Source organism: Numenius arquata, chromosome 3 (assembly GCF_964106895.1).
Source record: "Numenius arquata chromosome 3, bNumArq3.hap1.1, whole genome shotgun sequence".
Taxonomy (NCBI): Eukaryota; Metazoa; Chordata; class Aves; order Charadriiformes; family Scolopacidae; genus Numenius; species Numenius arquata.
Genome location: NC_133578.1, coordinates 73,263,940 through 73,286,904, shown reverse-complemented (window position 1 = coordinate 73,286,904; position 22,965 = coordinate 73,263,940). Strand labels below are relative to the sequence as shown.

General features: G+C 43.4%; 1 protein-coding gene across 9 annotated transcripts in view; it reads left to right on the top strand.

Moving 5' to 3' along the window:
* PTK2 (protein tyrosine kinase 2) overlaps positions 1-22,965 on the top strand; it is a 219,819-nt gene that overhangs the window by 53,234 nt on the left and 143,620 nt on the right. For 4 of the 9 annotated variants that reach the window (XM_074145777.1, XM_074145776.1, XM_074145774.1 and 1 more), the window contains exon 1: positions 7,537-7,627. The exons of 2 other annotated variants lie outside the window; for them this stretch is intronic. In XM_074145777.1, coding sequence (XP_074001878.1) covers positions 7,582-7,627 — 46 coding nt within the window. In that variant the 5' untranslated portion in view covers positions 7,537-7,581. Of the gene's footprint in view, positions 1-7,497; positions 7,628-9,670; positions 9,744-22,965 lie in introns of those variants that run through there. 3 more of the 9 variants (XM_074145769.1, XM_074145770.1, XM_074145778.1) reach the window with 3 other exon arrangements.

Genomic DNA, 22,965 nt, shown 5'->3' with positions numbered 1-22,965 from the left:
TATACTCTGCTCATCCTCCACTAAGAAATATAACATTAACTGTTCCACCAGTGTGTTTTTAAATATAAACGGAATATTATTGTGTTATTGTGAGCTCATAGATTATTTTTTTAAATTCAGTTCGTAATTGCTTGTAATGGTTTGGAAGTCTGAGGACATGTGAATGTTGTGTTTTGTGTAGCACTGGGAGTCTTTGAAAATTACGTATTTTCTTCTGAGGTGCAGCGATACATAAATCAGGTACAGCTCTGAGTTGTAAACATCTTTTTAGCACACAGTTTTTTGATAAGCTGATGTTCTAACTTTGTATTTAGCACATGGAGGAGAAGCAGGACAAGAGAGATGGCCAGGCTGCACCATTTCTGTTAAATTATGGGACCCTCTGTGACAGCACAGCTTTTTTACTTGCTTTTGTGTTTTCGGATAGATGAGAGAGAAAGCAGCCCAGATACGAGCAGACTCTTTAAGAGACTTGCTGACCCATAAGCAACTTCATTTTTCTAGATCCCTCTTAGAAGATGTGACTAATTATTTCTACGTTACCCTTGAATTAATGAAGCGGAGTTTTAAGAAGCATCTGTAAGGTCAACTGATCCACTCATGGATCCCTTCCACAGAACAAAAGTAATCCTTGCAGAACGCCTTTCCTTTAAACAGCATCAAAGGAGTGGAGTCCTCGCCCTTCCGATACCTTCTACTGTGTTTACCTCATAAATAGGAGGTTTTCCCCATAAATAGAGGAAGATTTATGAGGTCAAGAAAGGTTCTGGTGACCGTTCTGGGTAGCTTTATCTCACCCCTCCTCTTTCTCCCCATCTGAGAAGGTTGAAGAGAAGCTGTGCAAACTGCTAAGCGCAGCCAGCCTGTCGCAGAGCAAAATCATCAGACTTAATTTTGCAGTAAAACAAGGAGAGGGAGGTGCAGAGTTCACTTTTTCTCCTCTTAGTTTTCCAGGTCTCTATGAAGCAAATGTTTGCTTTAAGCACTGGAATTGTGAAGGAACTTCTCAAAGACGTCTTGAGGATGGTAACAGTTTTGTTGTTTTGTTTTGTTTGGGTTTTTTTTGTAAATAGCTTAGAACATGAAGAGGCAGAAGATTGGAATCTGTGCCCTCGGGAAGGAGTAATTTTAAACCATTCTTGGCTTTCATGGCGCTGACTCTGTACATCTCTACAGTGAAGCCTTCAAAAAGTAAATGGAAGGAAGTGGGAGAATGCAAGCGAGTTAGTCCACCCACAGGAAAATCTGCTGCAACTTTCAGGCCTGAAAATTAATATAAGCCATATGGCTTTAAAAAATGGCTAGTCTTTATTTATGAAATAATAAAAACAAAGTTAACTTAGTGGTCCTTCTAACATCTGTTGTCTTAATAAGCGTGGGCTGCGTGGGGTCTGCTCTGCTGCTCAACACCAGAGCATCCTTGGGGAAGGAGAAATACGGGAAGCTTCATTAATGCTACGGTCTTTCTGCTCTGTTTCCCTTCCCCACCTCACTACTACCAGTAGGTCGAGATTTGACAATAAAAGCAGGGAATTTGGTCAACCTCTATTTTAAAATGTAGTTTAGAGGGTAGTAAGGCTAATTGTCTGTGGCCCAGAAGGTGAGGAAGTGATGCTTTAAAACTCTGCGTGTTTCAGGAATACCCTAGCTGTATTCTACTAATAAAGCTCAGCAAATGGAGGAAAATGACAATAAATTCAGTATTGGATGGAATTTATGCCAGAAGAATGTCTTAAGCAGAGATCCAAAGCAGTTTTTATTCTAGAATGAGTTTATGGTGGGATAGTGGCATCTTCTTCTGGTCAGTTGAAGGTCTGTAGCTTGAATCTTCCACTGTATTTTCTTCTCTTCCTGGCTATCGACTGGCCCGGGTTGAAGCTGGGAAGTGTGAGCTTCACTCTGTTGTACTTACTTAAATCTCAAGCATTCTCTGAGCAAGAAACCTTAAAGCATCTACCACTAGAAGTTCAAAATGAAGACTAAAATCACAAATCCAGATTTTTCATTCGATTGATGGCAACCTCACAAAAGGCAATGAATGTAACTATTGCTTTGCTTTGCCTTTTTTTTAATTGATTGATTCTCTAAGATTTATTTCTTAAGTCCTCATTATCATTTTTCCTTCAGGAGAAAAATGCCCCAATCTAATCTAGAGCATGGAGTTAGAGTATTGAAATGAGTCAAGTGAATTCATGGAGATGATTGCTGATGTTGCTTCTCAGTTGTGCTGAATTATTTATGACAGAGGACTGGGCTTGGATTTTGACACTCAATGTAAAATGTCATTTGTCTTCTAGTTTTATCTGTCAGAATGCTCATAGTTAAGTAAGAAAGAACATCTCTGGTGGCGGCACGATGGTGACCGAGCTTCTCAGTCTTCCGAGATCCTTTGAGTTCATGAAACCTGTTGGCCTTGCTCTCTTTTGACCCCCTTGGGAAGGAGCGTTCAGGAGAAGACTATGGTAGAGAAGACTTGGATGGAGGGGCCAGGGGTTGCTAGTGGGCAAGGATGATAGATTTAAAGACCAGGGAATCCAAGGCAGATTTCCAAGACGACCTGGATAAACTTGAGCTTAAAATAAGGTAGACATCAGGAGCTGTAATTCCAGATCTGATGTAGTAGCGATGCACCATTTTTCAATAGCTCCTGTGAGCAAAGGAGATGATGTTTGTTTGATTCTGGCTAAAGGGAAACGTAGGGCAGATAATCTTTTCCATTCTTAATTATTATGGACACAAAATAATTATAGTAATTAAAAAAAAAACAAAACCAAAACCGTTAGGAACAAGCTTGAGAGAATGAAGATGACTGAAGATTACAGTGCAGTTTCAATGGTTGGAGAGCATCTTTGCAGAGTTCTGGGTACAAACATGGAAAAGGAGATGAACTAGGATGTGGAAGATGGTCACATGAGCAATAAACATGCTTTAATTTTTAGAGCAGTCATCGGGCGCTCGTAGCTTTACAGGCTGTTCTGCAGTTGTCTCGGTAAAAGCATTTGTGGCTCTACAAAAAAAATCCTCCGCTTTTCCTGAGGGCAAACTTGGTTTGGGAGCTCACATTTTTTTATTAGCCAAATGAATACAATGAAGAAAAGTTCTTCTTCCATCTCTTACATCAATATACAGATCTTTTCTAAAAAAATGCGCTTGTTCTTAAGCATCTAGTAACTACTAGAGGGATAAACAGTAGGCCATGCAGTGGGATAAGACTATTAATAATAAAGTTCAAAATAATGATGATGATGGGATTTCTCTAGGCTCTACCTCGTCTTTTTGTCGTAAGCAAATGGGTTGCTCTTCTCTCTGTTGGAAGGAGATCTCTGCTGCTGGTGTGTTCATCTGGTAGCTGAGATGTTATAAAAGAGGAACTGAAAAACAAATCTTAATTCCACTGTAAAATGTTGCTTTGATACAGACCCGTCTGCTTTCTTCACGAAGCTGCTGAACACCGAGTTTAGTTTGCTGAAACTCTGGCAATATTCCCCATTTGGCTCTGTCCTGTTCCCCTTCCCAGCAGTGCTCCAACTTGCCGGCCGGTTTGATCAAAATTTGATGAATAGAGATATTAATGGATGTGAACAGAATGGGGTGAAGAGCGGAGGGATCCTAATGGTGCCGTTCACTGAGGGGGGAAACCGTAGTTCGCTCTCTGCTGATGGGATATCCGAGACACCCACGGGAGCAGCTCCATCTCCGGGTATCAACCTGGAGAAAGCCAAAAAAACTTTGCCAGATCATCTGAAAGGCTGTTCAGATCTTTGTTTTTGTTTGGATAAGCTCAAGTGGAAAAAAAATTATACAGTCTTTTCTGTGCCTCCCAGTTGCACAAACCTGCTCTTTAACCCTTTATTCCACGAGGCTTTGTGATTATTTTATTTTTTTTTGCAGTCGACTTACTTAGGAGATGGGATCAGCCCCGCAGGCAAATTTTAAAACAAAAACTAAATGCCTTGATGCAATTCAAAAGCTTCTGACTTCCCCCTCTTGCATTCACAAAGCTGCTGCTGCTGTTCGGTTGACTTTAAAACCAGGCTGCAATTGAGCAAACAAAGTCAGAGTCACAGCAGAAATGTCTCGACTTGAATTTCCTTGGAGGCAAAACGCCAGTTCTTAGCTGAGGACCTTGCCTTGCCCGTTGTTACTGGGGAATCTGAGGTTTTTCTGGTTAGAATGTGGATTTTCGGAAAACGGCCTGTGCTTCTACGTGTTCTTTGTATAAACTGATGCGTTAATTTTAAAAAAAATAATTTGTTTAGTATTTTCTCTGATAGCTGTTGGCATCGTTGCTCACCCCGTGAGCACTGGGCAGATGCTATGGGTGTAATTCTGCAGCCCCATCTCATACAACAAGAACCAACATTCCCGTTCCACGCTCCTAATTCCTGACAGATGTTCCTTACTTCACTAAATGTTATTTATAATCAGATTGGCATTACTTGAAAGAGATTATTTTCCATAAATGGTACTCATACCTACTTGATGAGCGGTATTTAGAAAATGTTGGAAATACTTGGTATTGAGTGTACCAGAGACACATTTAACAGGTTTTTTTGTTCTTTTTCCTTGTTTTAAAATTTTTTTTCCACTTTGCGCCTCGTCCTCTGCTCTGTCCCTGCCCTGTCCCCCCACAACTGAAAGTTTGGGGGTTCTGACTTCCTCCAGAAAATAAATTCTTTACCTTTTGGCTTTTTTTGTGTGTGCAGAAAACCTGTTCTTTGAAAGAAGGGAATGAGCAATAACAAATAGAAATTTTTAAAATTTTTAATTTTTTTTTTTTAATTTTAGTGTCAAGGAAGCGTTCGGCTTATTTTGAAATATACTCGCGAGTGGAAAATACCTGGATAATTTCTAAAATGGACTTAAAAATTTTTTCTCATGCTGTGTAGTACTTCGTTTTCCCCTTCGTTTTGTAGCCTGACATTCCAAGAAGAAGGTCTGGCCTTGAGGAGAACGATTGGAAGCCTCGTGTCATCAATAAGGAGCGCTGGAACGAGCAGATGCTCTCTCTTGACACTTGGATTGATAATCCGTGTTAAACTCAGCTGTTAAAAATATAAAGAAAAATGCCAGTCCAGCCATTCTCTTTATTAAAATTCTCCTTGGTAAAGCACTCACCAGTTGATATTTAAAGAGGTTTTGTTTTCATGAATAAAACTTAATTTAAGCCCTACCATTTTTTTTTACTACTTGAATTTTTTTTTTTTAGCTATTTTTCTGCGAAACACTTAATTTTTATATTTTAACTAAAGCAGAGACCAAGGAAAAAACTAACAGCTTTTGGTTTTCTGGCAAAAGGAGACCGAGTTGCTCAAGGTCGTGGTGGGAGCCCGTGGCTGGGTGTGGAAAAGCAGCTTTTCTGCCCTACGAGCTGCGGCTCGGACCAGAAATTCACCCATCCCGCGTCCGCGCAGGCACACAATTTGTGCACTAAATATTTCTATACCGTGTTTTGCTTTATTATCAGAGGGGAAATATAATCGACCTTATTGCTGGAAGTATTTGGCCGGCTGCGGAGCGTTTCGGGGCTTTGAAAAACTTTACGATGCCGGGGGTGGGGGGGAGGGAGGAAGGCACCCAGGCATGTCTTCGGTTCCCTTTGCCTTTCTTCAGCCCCAGGAAGAGCTTTGTGCCTGAGCAGTGATGCAGAACATCTGATGGGCCTGCTTCTGGCCTAATCTCTCTCTCTAATTTTTTTTTTTTTTTTTTCCCCCCGAGTGAATATTTATTTTTTCCTCCTTGAAATATAGAAGAAAGCAATTAAAAAAAAAAAAAAAAGCATCAACTGTATTTAAACTGTATTTAATCCAGAGTTTTGATAAATACCACCGGGGTTCTGCGTAGCCAGTGCGTTGAGAAGCGAAGCCGGCTGCGTTAGCGTAAAGAATGGTAATTAAACATATGCTGTAGCCGAGTGCGTGCTGCTCCAAGTAGGCAGATAGGGTCAGTCGGAGGCTGCTGCCTTTAGATTAATTCCCTTTTGGTTCTAGGCTTGGATAAGCCTTACCCTTTACTGCTGAGGGCTGGGAGGGATGAGAGATTACCACGGAATATAGAAAGAGCTTTAACGATCTGTGTGCGAGTCATCTTCCTGTTGGTTTTTAATACGTATTTTAGCTGAATCGGTTGCTTAGAATTTTTGTGAAGCCTTTTGCTAGGAGTGAAATGAACATTTCCTTGATTTCCCTGTACGTACGCTGCCCGAATGTGTGTTTATAAACATACGCTTTTGCAATGTTTATGCTCACATTTTTTTAAAAAGAAAAAAAAAAAACAAAACACAAAACCCAACAACATGTTGTAAGTACTTTTGATGTTATTTGCTGCGAAGTTAAGAAAAAACAAATGCCCTGCGCCGTGTGGCGTGTACGTTTGTGTGACCTTTGCCTTTAGCCTAGAAGTGTCTGAAGAAGCCCTGGGTGTAGAGGAAGGAGGGCTGGAGGTGGTGCTGAGTAATTAGGGGTGGGGATACTTAAGCTTTTTATTTAAGGCACAGGAACGGCACCGGGGTTGTCACATCCAGTGATTTTTTGTAGCTGTGAAGTGGTGACGGGAGGGTCTGACCCCAGTTTGTGGCAGTTCTCCTGTGCTGGGTTCTTTTTTTTTAGGGTTCTTCTTAGGTTTTTCTTGTTCTTTAGGGTGCTGGGTTCTTTTTTTTTTTTTTTTTTTCAGTACAGCCCTATTGCAAGTCCAGGAAGGAATTCTTTCCTGTGGGGGTGGTGAGACCCTGGAACAGGTTGCCCAGAGAAGCTGTGGATGCCCCATCCCTGGAGGTGTTCAAGGCCAGGCTGGATGGGGCTTGGAGCAACCTGGTCTAGTGGGAGGTGTCCCTGCCCATGGCAGGGGGTTTGGAACTGGATGATCTTTAAGGTCCCTTCCAACCCCAAAAACATTCTATGTTTCTGTACAAAACGGGACAGAAGCCATGCCCGGAGGTGGGTGCCTCGGGGGGATTTGTTGGACTCAATGCCCCGACCGGGCGCCGGGGGGGATGGAGAGAGAGATGCTGAAACAGCCCCCACGCTGTCGGGGGGTGGGTTGGGAATCTCATCTCCAGCCCCCACCCGGGTCAGGCTTTCGGCAGCGGCCCCCGGCTCGGTAACCAGCCGGCTGCGCCGAACAGCCGGGGGAGATTTGCATATTAATGCGGCGCTTTGCTAATCACCTCCCCTCCCTCCTCCCCGCCTCCCCCGTGAAGGCAGGAGGCCGGGCACCCGCGCTCACTCCGCCGGCTCGCCCTCGCTCGCCCCCGGCGGGGGAGAAGGATGGTCCGGGCTCCCGCTCGCCCAGGCGGGAGGAGAGGATGAAGCCGCGGCGCGGTGCCCCCCCGCCGGCGGAGCGGGCTGCGCGGGGCGCGGAGCGGGGCCGCGCTACCGCCGGCAGGTGAAGGGAGCGCAGCGCGCCCGCGGAGGGGGAGCGGGTTCCTCCCGGCTTTCCCTCACCTCCCCCCCCCCCCCCCCCAACCTCCCCGCGTACCGGCGGAGCGGGGCGCGGTGTATGCGGAATCTCCGCGGGGCCGTGCGGATGTGGGTGCTGGAGGTGGCAGGGCAGCAGGCCCCGAAGCCGGCAGGTGCGGGCTGCATGGAGAAGAGCGGCTGCAGCCCATTCCCCATATGCTGGGCTAAAGGTACACCTACCTCTTCTTTCTAATACTTATTTCCTCCCCACCCCCTATTAATTCAATATTTTACCACCTGTGGGTCTATATGGGTTTTTTTTTCCTACCGACGAAAAAAGGCAAAGCTAAAATATAAAATATCTTTATTCTGGTCATGCGCTTGTAATGCAGAGCAGTCTGCAGCATCTTCTTTCACCTGACAGCTCTAATGCTTTTTTAATTATTTTTCCCTCCCCACCCCCTTTGCTTTTCAGAATTATTTGAAATGAAGGAGCACTTGAGCTGTTTGGGGTTTTGCTTCCACTGATGTGAGGATCGGAGGGCTTTGTTTTTGATCTTTGTGCGTTGGAAATCACTGCAAATGTGTAATTCTGCTTTCACTTACCTCTTGGGGAAAAAAAAAATAGTTTTAAGTGGCTGCTCGTAGGTAGCGTTTACAGTGGAAGACTAACGTCTTTTTACTTGATGTATTAGAAGTTGCCACCCCTATTATTCACCCCCCAAAAGAGACAATAACTAGCCACAAAGCATGCACTTATTACAATGAGAGGGTTTGACTTGCAGTTGAAGCTTAACAATAATTAGATGGAAATGTGAAACTCAGTCACGTGATTGTCTTCACTTGCATCCCAAGACATTTATAACATTATAAATATCCCAAAGATATTTATCCTATTATAATTTAAAAAGTATTTGTATGCCGGTGGTGTGGTTGGGAGCGTGTATATGAAGACGCAGCACAGGGGTAAAGCTTGAAATTCTCTTAGTAGCCAAAGAATGAAATCTTCCTTAGATGGAAAACAACTGCAAAAGGTTGAGTGTTGCTGATTGTAAGCATAACTTCCCTCGTGTTCACTTTCATTTCAACGTACTTTCTTTTTTGGAAGAGAAACTGGCAGTGAAGTATTGCGTCACCGTAATCTTGGATCGCAGACAGAGGCAGTTCCTTCAGAAGCTCAGGAGCTGGTGGGCACAGCTGAGGATGAGTTGTCTTGGGGAAAAAAAAAAAAACAAACCAGGAAATTTAGTTAGAATTTTTATTTTCTCGTTATTTGGAGGAGACGCAGAGGAGCATTTAACACTGTCTTTGTCTTGTGTTCCTTCTCTACCTTGCTGAACTGCTCAGGCTAAACAAGCATTTGCCACACATTGATATATTGTAGGAGCACATACTGTATAAATAACTTCAAAATCAAAAATTGTAGAACTTGAGCAACACATCCTGGTAATGCCTCGTAAAGTTCAGAATCTGTCAGCTCACTGGGAAATAATAGTTAATTAAACAGTGAGTAACAGTAGCTGGGAACAAAGCTAAACCAGAGCTGTGCTTTGCTTTTACTAAAACTTGTTTACCAGGAAGGGGTGAGAGCGATGCCTGCTCCTGTGTGTCACAAACTGGGTAACGAAAGATGAAATTGGGATTCATCTCCTCCTTGGGCTGTTCTGAGGGTCAGAACGATGGTACTTCCCAGGGAGTAACTTCCAAAAACAGGGAAGAAAAATCTTCTGAAAGAAAAAAAAAAAAAAAAAAGCAAGTTGTTGCCATCTGTTGTTAAGGCTGGTTAGTACTGGGAATATCGGTTTTCTCCCTCCTGCTCCAGCACCAGAGGATGACTATGGCAGGGCTGGCTGCTCCTCGCAGGAGGTGGCTGTGTTGGGCCACGATAAAAGGTATCGATTCCCCGCCACCACCCACTCCAGCCACTAAAATGAATGAAAAACGATCCCTCCCTCTTCCCCTGTGAAGTGTTCTCAGAACGTAACTTCAGGGAAGATGGTTTATCCAGCCTCCTCTATCCCGAAATGGAGAACAGCCATGTAATCTGTTCTTATTCCTGGGGGGGGAGAGAGGGGGGGACACACCGGGAGTTGCATAAGAGGACAAAGGCACCAGCATCTTTGCGACTGCCAATTGCGGTGATTTCTAGAAAAAGCTCCATCTCAGCCTCCCAAAAGAAAAAAATAGGACAGATGAGAAATAGTTTGTGCTATATTTGTCATTGAATGGTGACCATTCCTTAGTCGATGAATCCTCTGGATCCTGCTCACCAGCTTAACCTTAGGGAAATGAAACGGATCTGGCCTACTTTGATAAGGGCTGTGAGATACCTGCAGTCGAAGAAAGGTAATATATTAATGAGAGAAACAGTTTAATCTGGATAGGTTTATTCTGGCTCTTTGGCTTTTCTGTTCAAGCTTTGGGTTACCTGCAGCAAAAAATTGGTAAAACTTTTTAAAGTATTTTATAATGTCCTAAAATGTGATTTTTAATGTCCATGTTTTATTATCCATGTCTTTCCAAATGGTCCGTTCTCTATTTGGATGAGACAGATTGAGCATTTGGTGTGTTATGTGTGATCTCGTAGCAAATGCTTGTTCTTTGAAACTGCTTTGAGATATTTCAGGGTGTCTGTGTGCAGAGCGTGCTGCTACTTTTTTTTAGTGTTCTTAAATCTTCAATCTTCTTCGTGCTGCTGGGTGCTGACCTAATTGCAGCCAATTCTGTCTGCTCTGTCCGTAGGGCTGCATCAAAGAAAAAGATAATATTTGCTTTCTTTAGAGAGTGTTTGTGCAATCTGTGGACGATACAAGCCAGGTTTTGCCTTCTCTTTATGCGAAAGTCAGTCCTAAAGTAACGCTACAGAATTTGGTAATTCAGTCTGGATTTGCACGCTCCGGATTTTATAGTATTTTGATTGTTAAAAGAAGCAAAAGTATGTATTTTGTTTACTGGTGTATTTCTTCTCAGCAGGCAAGTCCGTCTTACTTCAGTAGCGGTAGAAGTAAGATGGTTTTGGCTGCTTCCCTCCTCCTTTATTAAGTCATTTGAAACTTAAAATCTCTGCTCTTGCGGAATAAACAGCCTCAAGCTTGGGTATAGCTTTGGGGAACGCCGAGAAGGGCAGTGCTTGTCTTCCAGCTAAGTACTGGACATTTATACCAGTATCATACTGGGATGTTTTCTGACTGTAACAGCAGACTAAAGAGTGTTTCTTTTGCCTTAAAGTTTACCACATTTTTTGGTGTGGATCGCTAGTAATTGCTCCAAAGCCAAATTGTACCAGAGGGATGATAATACTTTTGGTAGTGGCCTTTTTTCCCCGAGTTTCTCGCGGCATTCTATTTTAAGTTTACAAAATAACAAAGTGAAATAAATGTAAATGTAACAGTTAAGGACAGCTGGATGGCTCTGCTGTGTAGCTCTACCTTATCCAACCAGAGGAGGAGGAAGTTTCTTGAATATCTTCCATGAGAAAGCTCGGTTTAATAATTTATGAACAATAAATTGACGTGATGTTGTTAAGTGTATGTCATGTGAGTAATTAGTGACGGGTGATCACAGTTCTTCAGTTCAACCGTTCGGACTAACATGGAAAGATCTACACTGTTTTAAGGTAATCAAACCCAGTTCAGTCTAAAACCTTGTCTTGCTTTAGAAAAAAAAATATAAAATTATGCCAGCTGTGTTGTGAAATGTATTTAATCAACTGAGAAGGAGTTTTACCCTATTTATTGCAATCTGTTAATGTTGCAATCTTTTTTAAAGCAATAAGCAGTTTCAGATTAAATGTTTTCTCTTTGGATGAACCCTGCGGTTCCAGGAGGTGTGTTCAGATGGGATGTGTTGAGTATAAGCAGGGTAGTTGGGTACGGAAGAGAAAAGTTCAGTGCTATTTCTCCTTCATCCCCATCTCCTAAGTCTCTATTGTTTGGCGAACAGAAGGATACTCGGGTGATAATTTTTGGTCTAACAGACCCTTAGGGCTTTAGGTGATGTGTAGTTACTAAAAGGGACACAGTAATAGAAATGGAATAAAGAAGGTTGCTGATACCACAAAGGCAGGCAGGTAAATAGTCTCTAAACCAGAATTTCTTACTTTTTTTTTACATACACACCGTATATATAACGTAAAAATATAATAGCAAAGGTGTATTAGGAAATTAGAAAAAAGCCCTTCTCATGAGCGTTGTGCTGCGTCTTTGCAGTGAGGGTCAGTTGAGGGGACTGGAGGGAAGCTCCCACTCACATTTTTTTTGCAGCTCTGTAGGTGCAGTTAGGGAATGCTGTGAAGTGATTTTTCCCATGGTTTCTGAGGGTATAAGAACCCGGTGAAGTCTCCTCTGTCGTTCGACAGTCTCTTCTTGACTTACAACAGTCTAAACTTCTGTTAAACTTTATTAACTTTGTGGCTTCTTAAGGTGTGAGATTTGCAAACTGTTAAAGTGGCTGGTTTTTTTTTTTATTGGAAATCTTTGTAGAATAAAGAAAAACAGAGTTAATCTCATCAAACCACTACTTCACACAGGCATTTCAGGATTTGTTTTTAAACTGCCTTTGAATATTTAAAAGTGGAAAATAGTCTGGAAAAGCAGAAGGTTTCTTCCCTTCATCGTTTCTGTACAGCATGTGGCACCATTGATATTCTTCAAAATGTATAGAAGGTATGCAGCTATGACAGTACTAATGCATTTCCATGAGGACGATTTGTTTCTTATTCAAATACTCCTGGAATAGTAGATGGAGCTTTAGATATTTTTACAAAAAAAGTAAAGTGATTGTTTTAAGCACTGCCTGGTTGGGAGCATTCAGGGTTCCCTGTGTAATGGAGATGTACGATCTTATCAATCGCAGCGCCTCCTAATGAACCCCAGTGAACCTGCTGGCTCTGAGCTGCCTGGGAAAAACAAAAACTTATTTCAAACCTTTCATTTCCCTTAGATATCCTTTTGAAGATAAATTAGGAAAAGGCTGAAGAGCGAAGTCTGGAAGTCAGCATTTAAGAGAAAGGTGCATTGATTGAAAGGGTGTATTTTTGCTGAAGAGTTAAACAGGAGTTTGTGGCCTTAATAGCTCGTATGCAGTTTATATTTTAAATTTTTTATCACAAGTCACTTTGTGTGCGTATATGTATCTATATTTTTTATATGGCACGTATACATGCACGCGCAGACTCAGCATCATTTTCCTTACCCAATTAGCCTGGCAACAGTTGCAATATTTTAAAATTAGCATCTTTAGATGCTGAAGAAGATCTCTTAGCTGGTTTGGGTGTGGTTTCAGCAAATACAATTCATTGGGCAACTGATCTTCATGCACAGCTTTTATTGGAAGGACTATTGTAATGAAATAAGCTTTTCTGACTGGTGTCACATTTGTAAGAAATATATCACGGGATTGTCAGAGTTGGAAGGGACCGCTAGAGATCATCTAGTCCAACCCCCCTGCCAAAGCAGGTCCACCTAGAGCACATCACTCAGGACTCCATCCAGGCAGGTCTTGAAAATCTCCAGGGAAGGGGATTCCACAGCCTCCCTGGGCAGCCTGTTCCAGGGCTCTGGCACCCTCACCGTGAAGAAGTTCTTCCTCATATTTGAATGGAACTTCCTGTGTTCCAGCTTGTGCCCGTTGCCCCTCGTCCTCTCACTGGGAGCCACTGAAAAGAGCCTGGCTCCCTCCTCCTTCAGCCCACCCTTCAGATACTTGTAAGCATTGATAAGGTCTCCCCTCAGCCTTCTCTTCTTCAGGCTAAAGAGTCCCAGTTCTCTCAGCCTTTCCTCAGTCCTTCCACTTGCTGAAGTATTGTTTAAAGCGGATAGTTGCAAATTCATGTCTTGTAAAAAAAACAAAAAACAATCTGATATGTATGCAAAGAGTATGTAAAAAAAACCCCTCACTAGTATGTTTAGTTCATGACCTCGTATGGAGTTGGTAATCTATTAAAAACTGGAGACATCTTAAATTAATACACACCGTCACATAGCAGTAGGCAAGCCCCTACAAGCTACTGAATTCTGTAGTGCAGCAAACAAAAGACAGACATAAGGAAGTATCTTAGGTTTGTTTTAATAGAACATTTACAAAGTAGGTACATCCTAAATGTATTTGCTTATAGCAGTTATCAAACTATTGTAGCATTCATGAAGGTTTCATCATCTTCCAAAATAAATGAGATCATTGCAATTATTGCAATATCTGCTGTTGAATCCAGGTTGAGAATTAACCTGGATTTTTCCTGACAGGGTTGTAAGGATGGGGATCGCTGAGGTTTTGGAGTTAAACTGGTGGTTGCGCAGCACTTCCCTGACACTTTCTGTACTGGCATACTGGGAGAGAGTTGGATTTTCCTCTTCTGATACTGAATGTAGCTTAGCAAAGATGTTATGAGAAGTATTTCTGGGTGGAATTCAATCCTGCCGAGTCATTTTATTGAAAATAATTGTAAATAATTATAAGCAAACTCCATTTTTTTTCATTTGATAACCCAGGTTTGTTTCTTTGTCGGAAGAGAGAATGCTTATTACTTTTCCCAAGCACCGTCACTGCATCCTGAAATAATGTTTCCCCTGCCAATTGCTTGAGATCCGTAAAACTAAACACTAAGGGTTTGGTTTGTCATTTTTTATTTAAATTGGACTCAGTCTGCGAATTAAGTATTGTCCCTTGCATTATTGAGGAAATTTCCAAGGAAAAAGCTTTTTCCATGGCTTAAGTGCTGCAATAAGTGGCTATAAGCTCTTCAGAAGGAATAGGCAAGGAAGGAGGGGGGGGGGTGTGGCTCTGTACATTAGGGAGTTGTTTGACTCTATAGAGATAGACTCCAGTGATGAAGAAGTGGAGTGTTTATGGGTAAGGGTGAAAGGGAAGGCTAACAAAGGTGATTTTGTGCTGGGAGTCTGCTATAGACCACCCAACCAGGATGAGCAGGCTGATGAGGTATTCTATAAGCGGCTGGCTGCAGTCTCGCAAACGCCAGCCCTTGTTCTAGTTGGGGACTTCAACTTACCAGACATCTGCTGGAAATATAACACAGCAGAGAGCAGGCAGGCTAGGAGGTTCCTCGAGTGTATGGAGGATAACTTCCTGACACAAATGGTAGGTAAGCCTACCAGGGGAGGTGCCTTGCTAGACCTACTGTTCACAAATAAAGAAGGGCTAGTTGGGGACGTGGAGGTCGGAGACAGTCTTGGGCTTAGTGATCATGAAATGGTTAAGTTTTCCATTCATAGTGAGGTAAGGAAGGGGATTAACAAAACCTCCATCTTGGACTTCCGGTGGGCAGACTTTAACCTGTTCAGAACCCTGGTTGGGAGAGTCCCGTGGGAGGTAGTCCTGAGAGACAAAGGAGCCCAGGAAGGCTGGACGCTCTTCAAGAGGGAAATCCTAAAGGCCCAGGAGCAGGCTGTCCCCATGAAGCGCAAAATTAAAGGGCGGGGAAAATGGCCGGCCTGGATGAACAAAGAGCTCTTGATGGGACTTAAGGAAAAAAGGAAGGTTTACCACCTTTGGAAGAGGGGACAGGCAACTCGGGAGGAGTACAGAGATTGTGTTAGGTCATACAGAGAAAAAATCAGGAAGGCAAAAGCCCAGCTAGAACTCAACCTGGCCATTAATATAAGGGACAACAAAAAAAGTTTCTATAAATACATCAACAAAAAGAGAGTGACAGAGAATGTCCATCCCTTACTGGATGCGGGGGGAAACCTTGCAACCAAGGATGAGGAGAAGGCTGAGATACTTAATGCCTTCTTTACCTCTGTCTTTAATAGTCAGACCAACTACCCCCAGGGAGTTCAGCTTCTTGGGCTGGAAGATAAGAATGGAGAACAGAACAAACTCCCCTGTAATCCAAGAGGAAGTAGTTAATGATTTGCTTATGCACCTGGACACGCATAAGTCTATGGGGCCGGATGGCATTCACCCAAAGGTTCTCAGGGAGCTGGCAAGAGAGCTTACCAAGCCTCTCTCCATTATTTATCAACAATCCTGGTCAACAGGAGAGGTGCCAGATGACTGGAGGGTGGCCAATGTGACGCCCATCTACAAGAAGGGCCGGAAGGAGGATCCTGGAAACTACAGGCCTGTCAGCCTGACCTCGGTACCGGGAAAGATCATGGAGAGGATCATCCTGAGTGAGCTCTCAAGGCATGTGCAGGGCAGCCAAGGGATCAGGGCCAGCCAGCATGGGTTTATGAGAGGGAGGTCCTGCCTGACCAACTTGATCTCTTTCTATGACCATGTGACCCGCTTTCTCGATGAGGGGAAGGCTGTGGACGTTGTCTACCTGGACTTTGGTAAGGCCTTTGACACCGTCCCTCACGGCATTCTCCTGGAGAAACTGGAGAATCATGGCATAGACAAGTGTACCCTCCGCTGGATAAAAAACTGGCTGGATGGCCGTGCTCAGCGAGTTGTGATTAATGGAGCAAAATCTGGTTGGCGGCCGGTCACCAGTGGTGTCCCTCAGGGCTCAGTTTTGGGGCCAGTCTTGTTCAATATCTTCATTGATGATCTAGATAAGGGGATTGAGTGCACCCTCAGTAAGTTTGCGGATGACACCAAACTAGGTGGGAGTGTTGATCTGCTTGAGGGTCGGCAGGCTCTACAGAGGGACCTGGACAGGTTGGACCAATGGGCCAAGGCCAATGGGATGAGGTTTAATAAGGCCAAGTGCCGGGTTCTGCATTTCGGCCACAACAACCCCAGGCAATGCTACAGGCTTGGGGAAGAGTGGCTGGAAAGCTGCCTGGCAGAAAAGGACCTGGGAGTGTTAGTGGACAGCCGGCTTAACATGAGCCAGCAGTGTGCCCAGGCAGCCAAGAAGGCCAACGGCATCCTGGCCTGTATCAGGAATAGCGTGGCCAGCAGGAGCAGGGAAGTCATCGTGCCTCTGTACTCGGCACTGGTGAGGCCTCACCTCGAGTACTGTGTTCAGTTTTGGGCCCCTCACTACAGGAAAGACATTGAAGTGCTGGAGCGTGTCCAGAGGAGAGCCACCAAGCTGGTGAGGGGTCTGGAGAACAAGTCCTATGAGGAGAGGCTGAGGGAACTGGGCATGTTTAGTTTGGAGAAGAGGAGGCTGAGGGGAGACCTCATTGCCCTCTACAACTACCTGAAAGGAAACTGTAGAGAGGCGGGGGTTGGCCTCTTCTCCCAAGGAAATAACGACAGGACCAGAGGAAATGGTCTGAAGTTGCGGCAGGGGAGGTTTAGATTAGATATTAGGAAGAATTACTTTACTGAGAGAGTGGTCAAGCACTGGAACAGCCTGCCCAGGGAGGTGGTGGAGTCACCATCCCTGGAGGTATTTAAGAAACGTGTAGACGTGGCTCTTCAGGGCATGCTCTAGTGCCCGGGATTGTTGGTTTGTGGTGGGGTGTTGTGTGTGGGGTTTAGTTGATGGATGCTGCTTGCTTTTTTTTTTTTTTTTTTTTTTTTTTTTTTTTTTTTGGGGGGGGGTGTTGTTGTTTGTTTGGTTTTGTGTTGAGTTTTTTTGTTTGTTTGTGTGTTTTTGTGTTTTGTTTTTTTTTTTTTTTTTTAATGTGGTTGGACTCGATGATCTCAAAGGTCCCTTCCAACCACTAAGATTCTGTGATTCTGTGATTCTGTGAAGTCTCCTCATCTTGAGTAAGTACAGGAAGAAAATTGGTGTGTGACCTTCAGTTCTGCCATTACTTGGTGCAACTGCTCCCAGCAACTGCAAACTCTTCAGCGAAGAGCTGTAGAGAGGGTGTTGTATCATAGAATGGTTTGGGTTGGAAGGGACCTTAAAGATCATCTTTTTCCAACCGCCCTGCCCTGGGCAGGGACACCTTCCACCGGACCAGGTTGCTCCAAGCCCCATCCAGCCTGGCCTTGAACCTCTCCAGGGATGGGGCATCCACAGCTTCTTTGGGCAACCTGTTCCAGTGTCTCACCACCCTCAGAGTGTACCAACAGATGAAGAGCATAATAAACTGAAATGTGGCATTTTGAGACTGAAAGCTAAACTTTGACTTCAATTTGACATGCTGTAGGACTAAAAGTCTCTCTTTGTCAGAGGAAATTGAATAATCTTGACTTCTTCTGTGCTCTGCATCCACTGTTTGATGGTTCATCTTATGTGAGCTGAATGGGCCCTCAGGGATGTGGCAGTTTCGGAATTAGAAGAGGTATGGATACAATAATTTTAGCAATGTCCAAAACAGCAATGGGAAGCTTTTGCTTCTCAACCTTGTAGAACATGCAGACCATCTTCACCGTCATGTTCTTTATAGTATGCAACACCCTGGGGTTGTCTGACTAACGATTAAAGAATGGTAGTACCTTCTTTTCATTGCATGCTTTTTTTCTAATTTCTGTAAGAATTTGGCCTAAGCCAATTCCACTTAAAATTGTCTTTAAAATTGTAAAACCCGACTTTTCTTCCTTTAGACAATACTGCTTCTTGATGAAGCTACACTAATTACTTTATTGCTAGTATTTGGTCATGGATTCCCATACTGGCTGAGTTTTCTCCTTTAAGAAACGTATAAAGGTTATTGTAGCAAAGAACTTTTTCATCACAAGTGGTTGCAGGGTGAGTGATGGGCTTGCAGTCCTGTTAAATCTTTATTTTTAGGGAGAGGGATGGTAAGGAACTGGATGTTTTCCTGACGCTTCTGAAGATAAGGGGCAATAAGATTTAAGCTCTTCTGGTAGGCTTTTTGCTGTTGCGTTTGCGACTTGGCAATGATCTGTGGTCCTTGCTGTTACGGGGAGATACTAGAAGGAATCCTATTCCTGAAATCCAAGTGTGTTCAACTTGAAGGGGGTTTTGTCTGGTTTGTGACATGATGGTTGCTCAAGATAAACTGAAGAATTGCAACAATGATCCTTTAGAGGAACCTTTTCAATGTGATCCTACCGGCTGGTTCCCGTACAAGAACTTGCATTGCCGGTTGGCTTGAACAGCAGCTTTTTGTCCATTCAGGTGTTTGATTGCAACGGTCTCCAATCATCCTGGCAGAATTAAAAGGCTGAATTAAAAGGTCTCTGATTTATGGTTGTCTATAGCTGTACCTGCCAAAATGGAAGCAAATGTGTGCTGTAGATACACAACTCCTGAGGGGTACCTTTCCTTGCTGGTAATGGGTATCTGTTCTTCACCTAAGGGTGTTGGCAGTGTGGAGCTAAATAGTACACTGCTTTTATCATAGAATCATAGGATGGTTTGGGTTGGAAGGGACCTTAAAGACCATCTAGTTCCAACCCCCCTGCCCTGGGCAGGGACACCTCCCACTAGAGCAGGTTGCTCCAAGCCCCATCCAGCCTGGCCTTGAACACCTCCAGGGATGGGGCATCCACAGCTTCTCTGGGGAACCTGTTCCAGGGTCTCACCACCCCCACACTAAAGAATTTCTTCCTGATATCTCATCTAAATCTCCCCTCTATCCTGCAAGTGGCAAAGAAACGGGTGATTTGCACCCACCTGACCTGTTGGGCTGTTGTGAGCTCAGAGGTGGGATGGGCAGGTAACAGGGAGCCTGTCAGCTCAGTGTGTTAATGTTTTATCAACTAACAGTAGGGTTTAGCAGAGGGTAGGCTTTTTTTTGTATTTGTTTCTAAGTCTGTGCTTTCTAATATTAAGGTTTTTTTGCTCTAGTTATAATGGGAGGACTTAATGCTTGTTTTCTTATACAGAGGGAGGAGAACGTCATCGCAGTGTTCCTGTTCTGCCCTTGAAATGAGGGATTTCCACCTTTGTACTTTTGCTAAGTTCCTTCAGCCACATTGTTTTTACTTTTATATTTCTTATATATACACACACACTATTTTAAAAATATATTTATATTATATATATAATGTATGTAATATATGTATAATACATATAAGCTAAATAAAATGATATAAGGCGTAATCAGTGCTTGGACAGGAAAATGTCCATGACTTGTTCTTTCTTCCAGAGTAGTTTTGGGGGTTGCGCAGGTATCTGGTTCTGATACTGAACAAAACCTGTTGCTGGTTTTGGCCGCGCTGATCTAGTTGTACTGAAACAGGGCGCGTGACCTGCATTGGCCAGGACTGTTGGGCACGATGCTTCAAGCGCCAAGTTTGCACATCTAAACATCATTTTAAATATCTTTTGTCAGGCTGGAGGGGCGGTGAGAATTCAGTTGGAATATTGCTCTCGTCTGTCACGTCTCACTTCTTTTCAGAACTCTGGATGTGATAGGTTTGTACAGTTTAAGTACGCTATACCTCAATGATGGTAAACATAGTATTGCAGCCGGAACAGCAGCACTTGCTATGGCTGTGGCTACCGGATAATTTCTGTGATAAGCCCTCCTTCAGGTCATTTTCTGAACTTGGCATTTTCAAAGTTCTTACTGTTTTTGCTGAAATGAAATTCTGGAATCTCTTCCTCCTATATCAAGCCCTTTGTAGCAAAACTTTCTACGAGAGAGGAAAGAGGGGGTATATTTAGTGTTTCTGTAAGTACAGTGCAGCTCTTTAGAATGTTTTACTCTCTTAATTTAATACTACTTTTTTGGTTTTACTGTCTCTGATATTTATTCTTTTGTACTCCCAAGATTTCATCTAGCTACGTTTCTGTTGTTCCTCTACTCTAGTTAACAACCACATTGCTCAGCAAAAATACATGCTAAGAAGAACTGCTATATAAGAGAAATACTTTTCTAACCGATAACACTTTGTTTTTATGTTTCCTGGTTAAATGCTAAGTAGAAAATAGTTTTAGTTGCTGAACATTGACTGGAAAGTAGCAGTAGATATGAGAAAGTCGATATTGTAGCGCAGAGCAATGATGAGCATAGCCATAGGCATCTGCTCGGTGCTTCTTGTAGGGCATTAGTTCAACAATTTAAAGAAAAGCACGACAGGTGCCGTAAAGAAGGGTGAGGAAAGAGAAAAAGGTATAGTTAAGTGCTTCTGTCGTGCTCTGTCATTAGACACCAGCGTCGTTTAAGTGCTGGATGCCATGTACTGGCCTAAGGCGGCGAAGGTCACAGCCCGTACCTTGAACCTGGGGTGTGGTACCCACCTCACTGCTGTTCAGAGAAGATACTGAAACATTAATAGTCTAACAATTAAAAACAGAGCAAAAAATAATGAGTATGTGTTGATCACCAGCCCAGTGTGAAGTTCTTTAAAATCTGATGGCTGCTCATTGAGCTGATAGAAAGGAAGTTCAATTGCACAGGAAGTTTGCAGTAATTCAAGTATGTGGTGGATTTTTTTAAAACTAAGGTTTATCCAGCATAGAAAAGCAATGGCAGATACTCACTTCTGTTTAATCTAGCCTTATCTCCACTTTGGTTTTTTTTTTTTAATGTTAAAATCACAGTTCAGCCAAAATAAAAGAAACCAGGATGGGCTTAAGAGTCTCAGGAACTAGTAAAATTCACCAAAAAGGGGGAAAACTTGGAAGCTACTTATTTAGAACTGGTTATAAGATGGGATCATACCTGGGTACATATTTTTGAATACAGAAGGTGCTTACCATTCAGAGATTCCCAAAATATTAATTTAAGGATGTTTACATAGAATCACAGAATGGTTCGGGTTGGAAGGGACCTTCAAGATCATTGAGTTCCAACCCCCCTGCCCTGGGCAGGGACACCTCCCACCAGACCAGGTTGCTCCAAGCCCCATCCAGCCTGGCCTTGAATACCTCCAGGGATGGGTCATCCACAGCTTCCCTGGGCAACCTGTTCCAGTGTCTCACCACCCTCACAGTAACGAACTTCATCCTAATATCTAATCTAAATCACCCCTCTTCCAATTTAAAACCATTACCCCTTGTCCTGTCACTACATTTCCTGACAAAGAGTCCCTCTCCAGCTCTCCTGTAGGCTCCCTTCAGGTACTGGAAGGCAGCTATAAGGGTTCCCCGGAGCCTTCTCTTCTCCAGGCTGAACAACCCCAGCTCTCTCAGCCTGTCTTCATATCAATATCATATCATATCTTCATATCATATCAATATACATTTATTATCTCAAATTTTCTGTCTGGGTCTGTGTAGCCCTGAGGGCTTGTGCGTCTTCAGGAGAATGAGAAACGAAGCCCATTTTGAAATTTGCACTTAAATCTCTTCTGTCTTTCTTCAGTCGTAAGCAATGTGGAGAAGTTCAGTGTGTTCATACTATATTTGGAGACGTAAAAACAAGAGGGCAGACGGGAGGTAGAAAACCAAACCTCAACTTAAAATGGTTTTCCTTGGCTGTCAAGTGTGCTTGCCCACAGCCTGTGTTTGTGGATCTACACAAGCTGTTGATAGGCTATAATGATTTATTTTAATGCTTTTTTAAAAAGAATCATTCACTGATGCCGTAAGCCGGTCAGTATTTTCGTGCTCAGTGATAGGAACATAAACAAGAAGTTGAGTAAACTTCAATTCTTTTGAATAACACTAGATTAGGGGGAGTGGGAGCCATTCCCTTTCACTAGTCTGGATGGAACCTGGAGAGAGGATGTGATAATTATCATGAATTTTAGTTTTATTTCCGTCTCTGTGGGATATGTGATGCTTCAGCCCCGGAATAATCATTTGAAGCAGGAGTTTGTCTATAACTTTTTGTAACTTATTACCATAAATTCTTGCAGGGAATATTTTCCTTTCTTTTTATTAGACTTTCCTCACTCTTTATATCCAATCTGCACTCAGATTATTAGTATTGCTTCAGTTCTGTTGGAAATGGAAATAAAAATACTGTCTCGTTCCTTTCCTCCGATGGGAAAACTATTTCTCGGCGCAGGCAATAGATGGGCCGTATGATGTTACCCTCCTGTTCTTGCAAGGTCAGGCAGCCTACTCTAATGCAATAAAATTGCTCATAAAACGTGTCCTTTGTGACCAACTGTGCAGTTTTTTACAGGGCGAGGTCTTTTCAGGGGTCGAACACTTCTCCTTCCTTATCCGTCTGCACGTACGTACTCCAGTGCTTATGTAGCTATACTTGTCTCTCCTGGAAATCATAGAATCACAGAATGGTCTGGGTTGGAAGGGACCTTAAATTTCATCTAGTTCCAACCCCCCTTGCCTGGACAGGGACACCTCCCACCAGACCAAGTTGCCCAAAGCCCCATCCAGCCTGGCTTTGAACACCTCCAGGGATGGGGCATCCACAGCTTCCCTGGGCAACCTGTTCCAGTGTCCCACCACTCTCATAGGAAATAATTTCCTCCTAATATCTAATCTAAATCTCCCCTCTTTCAGTTTAAAACCATTACGCCTCTTGCTATCGCTACACCCACTGATAAAGAGTCCCTGTCCATCTTTCCTGTGGGTCCCCTTCAGATACTGGAAGGGGCTATAAGGTCTCCTTGGAGCCTCCTCTTCTCCAGGCTGAACATCCCCAACTCTCTCAGCCTGTCCTCACAGCAGAGGGGCTCCAGCCCTCAGATCATCTTCGTGGCCTCCTCTGGACTCGTTCCAACAGGTCCATGTCCTTTTTGTGCTGAGGGCTCCAGAGCTGGAGGCGGTGCTCAAGGTGGGGTCTCACCAGAGTGGAGCAGAGGGTCAGAATCCCCTCCCTCGCTCTGCTGGCCATACTGCTATTGATGCAGCCCAGGATGGGGTTGGCTTTCT